The 6,000-nt window shown below is 45.5% G+C and overlaps 1 protein-coding gene across 1 annotated transcript in view; it reads left to right on the forward strand.

Annotated features, from left to right (window-relative positions):
• The window catches only part of LOC142313364 (cytochrome c oxidase subunit 5B, mitochondrial-like), a 44,614-nt gene extending 38,737 nt beyond the window's left edge, over positions 1-5,877 (forward strand). Inside the window, exon 4 of the mRNA XM_075352379.1 lies at positions 5,687-5,877. Within this exon, the coding sequence (XP_075208494.1) occupies positions 5,687-5,799 (113 nt within the window). The 3' untranslated portion in view covers positions 5,800-5,877. The remainder of the gene's footprint in view (positions 1-5,686) is intronic.
• Positions 5,878-6,000: the final 123 nt, after the last annotated feature.

The following is a 6,000-nucleotide window of genomic DNA, read 5'->3' on the forward strand; positions in this document are numbered from 1 at the left end:
AAAATCCTTTATTTTAAATAAAACACAAAAAAGCCCCTGTTTCACCCCTTTATTAACCCCTCCCAAACACACAGCTCCGGCGTAATCCACAGCGATGTCCCACGTCGCTTGCATCCAGCCGCGACTGACACTGCGCTGGATGCAGCCTCGCAATGAGCCTGCAGAGAGGTAATTACAGGTCATTTCCCACGGCCGGTGATATGAACACACTACCGCCGGGAGAAATGCAGCGTGTCGATTGTTGATTGATCTGTCCCCTGGCTGTCTGTCCCCTGGCTGTCTGTCCCCTGGCTGTCTGTCCCCTGGCTGTCTGTCCCCTGGCTGTCTGTCCCCTGGCTGTCTGTCCCCTGGCTGTCTGTCCCCTGGCTGTCTGTCCCCTGGCTGTCTGTCCCCTGGCTGTCTGTCCCCTGGCTGTCTGTCCCCTGGCTGTCTGTCCCCTGGCTGTCTGTCCCCTGGCTGTCTGTCCCCTGGCTGTCTGTCCCCTGGCTGTCTGTCCCCTGGCTGTCTGTCCCCTGGCTGTCTGTCCCCTGGCTGTCTGTCCCCTGGCTGTCTGTCCCCTGGCTGTCTGTCCCCTGGCTGTCTGTCCCCTGGCTGTCTGTCCCCTGGCTGTCTGTCCCCTGGCTGTCTGTCCCCTGGCTGTCTGTCCCCTGGCTGTCTGTCCCCTGGCTGTCTGTCCCCTGGCTGTCTGTCCCCTGGCTGTCTGTCCCCTGGCTGTCTGTCCCTCCCAGAAAACTTTTTTTTTTTTTTATTTTCATCAATGTGCTTTATTGCATTGAATGCATTGAAACACATGTACCAACCCGCACGCGGCAAAACCGCGGCAGTACCGCGAGCAATACCATGGTAAAACCGCGGTAAACTGCATGCGGTTTTCGGGTGCGGTTTGCAGCGGTTTTTTACCGCTGATGCGGTAATCTTTTCAGACCCTGTGGAATTTTCTTAAGAAAATTCCGTTTTCTAGTGTGCACAGGGCACTAAGGCTGCTTTCACACTTCCGTTGTTTTGCATCAGTCACAATCAGTTTTGTGCCTAATGTGACGGATGCGTTGGAAATTGTGGTGCTTTACGGCCACTCCTGTCAGCTTCCGATGTAGCAGAGCTGAAAGCGTCGTGGGACCTCGTGTGGATTACGTCGGACCTAGAGGGGTATTTGGGATTAATAGTGGTGAAAGAGGGTGTTTTTTTGTCTTTTATTTCAAATAAAGGATTTTTCGCGGTTTATGTACCGTATCTTTCGCTTTATAAGACGAACCTGATTATAAGACGCACCCCCAAATTTAATGAAGGGAAAGATTTTTTTTTTTAATGTTAAATGGGGTCAGTCTTATGCCAGTGCCCGTCTAACAAATCATATAGGGTATATGTCTTATAGCCCTCCCATCCTAAAATTAGCCCCCTTAATCTGGATATGGCCCCCTTATATTGAATGTAGTCCCCCTGTGCCGGCACAGGTCTCACCCCCCCACCCCCTTCCCCCCCGTGCCGGCACAGGTTCCCCCCCCCCCGTGCTGGCACAGGTCCCCATGTTGCTGCCCATAGTAAAATAAACACTTTGCTTTACCTTCTGCAGCGCTGTCCTCCCTCGTGTCTCCTTTCGTGCTGCTGAGATCCTGCACTTCCTGAATCTGTGTCGGTCATGTGATCGCCACAGCAGAGTTACATGATCTCTGCGTGCCTGTTCACAGCGGCAGCAGTGAGGTCGGGGAGACACGCTGGAGGAGGAAAGTAAAGCTTTTTTTATTTTAGGATGGGCAGCAGCATGGGGGCCATATCTAACACGGGGTGGGGGGGGCGCATGTGCGATCAAAGGGGGGCTAATATATAATATGTGCCGCTCCCCCAGCCCATCGCCGCGGTGCAGTTTCAACACCACGGTGATGGACCGCGGCAGTGCATATTATGAGCAGGAGATCTAACTAACACTGCCTCCTGAAGCCTCTACCAGCCTCCACCAGCACCGCTCCAGAGTTGCCCCCACCTCCCCTGGACCCATATATTCGGATTATAAGAGACACCCCCTGCTTCCCCCAAAATTTAGGGGAACAGAAGTGCGTCTTTTAAAGCGAAAAATATGGTACTTTCACTACAGATTAATCATGGATGGTGTCTCAGACACCTGCCATGATTAACCTAGGACTTAGTAGCAGCTATGGGCTGCCATTAACTCCTTATTACCCCGATTGCCACCACACCAGGGCAATTCGGGATGAGCCAGGTAGAGTCCCGAGACTGTCGCATCCAATGGATGCGACAATTCCGGGCGGCTGCTGGCTATTTTTAGGCTGGGGGGCTCCCCATCCTGAGAATACCAGCCCTCAGCTGTGTGGCTTTACCTTGGCTGGTATCAAAATTGGGGAGGACCGCACGCCCTTTTTTGTTTTTTCAAATTATTTATTGTACTGCACGATAGACCCGCCCACCGGCGGCTGTGATTGGTTACAGTGAGACAGCTGTTACTCAGCGTGGGGGCACGTCTGACTGCAATCAATTATAGGCGCGGGTGGGCGGGGAAGCGGTGAATACGAGATGGAATAATGAGTAGCCGGCATTCTCAAAAGCAGGAGAAGCCGTCGGAGCAGTGTGACAGCCATGCAGTGCCATGCTGGTGATCGGTGAGTAGGAGAGAGGGGGACTGACCGACCGACAGAGAGAAGACTGAGCTACCTACCCACCCACAGACTGAGCCAGACCCAGTAGGATACCGTATTTCCTCAAGGTGATGGATTGTGACTGATGCAAAACGGAAGTGTGAAAGCAGCCTGTGTATGAGGGTCAATGTCCTGTAGATTTTGGAATGTGTGATAGGTGTGGGGGTGTGGGAATTTGTGACTGTGAAGGAGAGGATGTTTTGGTCAAGCAGTGGGAAGAGGTGCGTTATCACAGTGAGAGCTTGAGCAGAGGCTGACCAAGGTAATTGGTTTCTGCCTGGGATTAGGATACTTGTCCTCCACTATACTCCGCAGTTATTCTCCCCTATTTTCCCAATGCTACATTCATGATGTATCTGCCCTCTAGCGGTGGTTATTTGTATAGATTTTTTTTTTTAATTTTAATCAGTTAACCAGTTTAAAACTAAGCCGCTTTTTGACAAAGGTTGTGATAGTAATAACAATTTACATTTATTGGCTTTTTCTTCTGTTTATTAATTTTTTTTTTTTTTTTATTTCCCAACACCTCAACGATCATGACCTCAGTTTGGAGGAGCAACAGCTGTTAGTGCTTCCTATTATTGTATACAGAGCACTTGCGCAGCAATCAATAAGGCAAAGACTAATGATCAGCTGTCAGACAGCTCCTGCAGCTGCATGGTGTCCTTCTAAAAGTGTTCCTCAAGATCCACCAACAGTGCATGATTTTCTTAGTAATGCACAAGTGCTGGAATCCTCACCTATGCAAGTTATTAAATTATCTCTGCAATACTAAGGAAATTCTGAAAACCTGAACTGTTGGTGGGTTTTGAGGACTGGAGTTGAGGAACACTGTTCTAAAACATCCCCTCATAATATCGAACAGCTTCATGTGACTACAGAGTAGATCATGAACCCTCTATAAACTTGCCAAAGTAGTTGGAGGAAACACTATTTTTTTTTTTTTTTTTTTTTTTTTTTTTAACCAGAAGTGTTTGTAAAATTAGAACACTTTGTAATATATCTCTTAATGAAACCTACTTTTCTCCTCCCTGGACTTGATCATTCATAATCAAACTCTTTTTCACTGAATAAAGATTTTTCCCATCACTGAGATGACATTTGGTGCTCATAAAATTCTATGAAGTACTGCAACTGTCATTTCAGCATAACTTTCAAGGGAATATATTTTTTCTTAAGAGCTTGGGATATGTTCAGTGCCTCCTTTATTTTTGTTTAATTGGATCGGCTTCAAAATCTCTATAAAAAAACAAACCTGAAAATACCCTGTGTTTGGAATGAGTACTCCCTCTGATAGGCTTGGTTAGCTTTTTTTTTTTTTTTTTTAATGTTAAACGAGGTGACCAGATTAGGTGAATGGACTAGAATACTGAATGCTACTGATGTTGATGCAGACACTTATCAACACATTAGCTGTCAGACCACTCCTGCGTTTTTTTTTTTTTTACCGCTTTCATTGACCTATCATAGCAGCGCTTCATAGTCTGCCTGGTTGACAGGGTGTCATGCCAATGTCCTGCTAGATCCCCACAGCTAGGCACTGCGCAGTCTGTTGTCAGTCAGCATGATATTGATGCAGTGTTTTGATATTTAAGGAGATTGCAGACTATAACTTAATCTACTCAGGACCATAATTAAAATAAAGGCAACTAGTAGTTAGCTGCAGCCTTTACCATTTCATTTTTACATATGTTAAAAAAAAAAAACCTAAGTTCATCTAGTTCAGCCTTCCTCCTCCAATTATACATTTTGTCACTAAATCATTTACAACCGACAATGTTGTGTAACAAAAGCTTTCTAACACACAGGCTCATCTGGGATTTGAACCTCATACCCCTTGGGGTTTGGATCCTCATACCCCTTAGGATTTGGTCTCATACCCCTAGACTAGTGGGCCGAGTCTCACCCAGGGTCCTCCTCCAAAGGAAGGTGTTTACGTCTTGACTGAGATTTGAACCAACAACCTCACAGCCCACCAGTCAGTTCCCAAACTCCAGTGTGATCACCAAGAGAAACCCTGCAGTAAAGCTCCAAGGTCTCTAGATGTGAGAGTTCCTGGGTTCGAATACTAGACACAGCAAGAATCATACCCTGAGACCAATGAGGGGAAGTTGATGGATGTTCACTTTGATAACATTTTAGCCTACAGCCATCATGTAACAACAATGTCATGTCTCCACCGGGAATAGTGGCGCTGATATCACTGGAACAATGTGTCTCTGCAAAAATAAAGTATAAACTGTTTATAGTTTGGCCCTGGGATTGTCCGGTAGTGGGCAATCCCTTTAAATTATGTCAGTTCAGTGTTATGATTTTAATATTTTATTTTTATATTTATATTTGAAATGGTTGTACAAACATATCTAAAATAAAGTATAATATTATAAACACACAGAATCTGGTCCAAGGAATTAAAACTACAGAAAATGTATAAAATACAAAGTTTCCATGGGCCCTACACTCAGACTTAATTTTATTGTGTATGTACTGTATGTATTCCAGCCAACAGTAAGGCTATGTGCGCACGTTGCGTAAATACATGCAGTTACGCTGCGCTTTGTAGCGCAGCGTAACTGCATGCGTCCTGCGTCCCCTGCACAGTCAATGGAGATTGTGCAGGGGCCGTGCGCACGTGGCGTTTTAGAGCGTGGCGTTCTAAGAAGTGACATGTCACTTCTTCCATGCGCTTTGCCGGCAGCCCCCGCTCTGTCTATGGCAGGAGCTGCAGGCAGAGCGCATGGAATCGGCTTTTTTTTTTTTTTCACTACGGACATTTCTGCAGCGATTTAAAGAGCACATGTGCTCTTCAGATCGCTGCAGAAATTTCTGCAGTGACTGTACGCAACGTGCGCACATAGCCTAATAATGTCAAGTTGAGCTTCATCTGGTTATCTATCATTGTTGTGGAAACCTCTCAGTAAATACCATTATTGTTGTAAAAGGTAGATATTGCAGTATCATGATGTTAATTTTAAATGACTCTGTTGTATGATAAAGATGGTCTTTACAGTGTTGGAAATTCTTCTATTTTCTTTCAGGTGAAGAAGATAATTCTCAAGTTATCTGGTTCTGGGCCCATGAGGGGAAGTTAAATCGCTGCCCACAGTGTGGCGCTCACTACAAGGTTGAATCTTACGAGCTTCCCCATTGAAGAGGACTTGTATTACTATTGACAGCCATATATATTACTGTTAAAAAAATATTTTATTAAATACTTGATATATTGTAATCTGTTTTTGTTTTCATTACGATTTGGACTTGCACATACAACAATTCAAGTACAATGCATCAAATGGCTACTGTTCTCCAATCCTTTGAATCTGAGTTAATAAACGTCTAAGATTTGGGTGTG

This window comes from Anomaloglossus baeobatrachus, chromosome 5 (assembly GCF_048569485.1).
Source record: "Anomaloglossus baeobatrachus isolate aAnoBae1 chromosome 5, aAnoBae1.hap1, whole genome shotgun sequence".
NCBI classification, from domain to species: Eukaryota; Metazoa; Chordata; class Amphibia; order Anura; family Aromobatidae; genus Anomaloglossus; species Anomaloglossus baeobatrachus.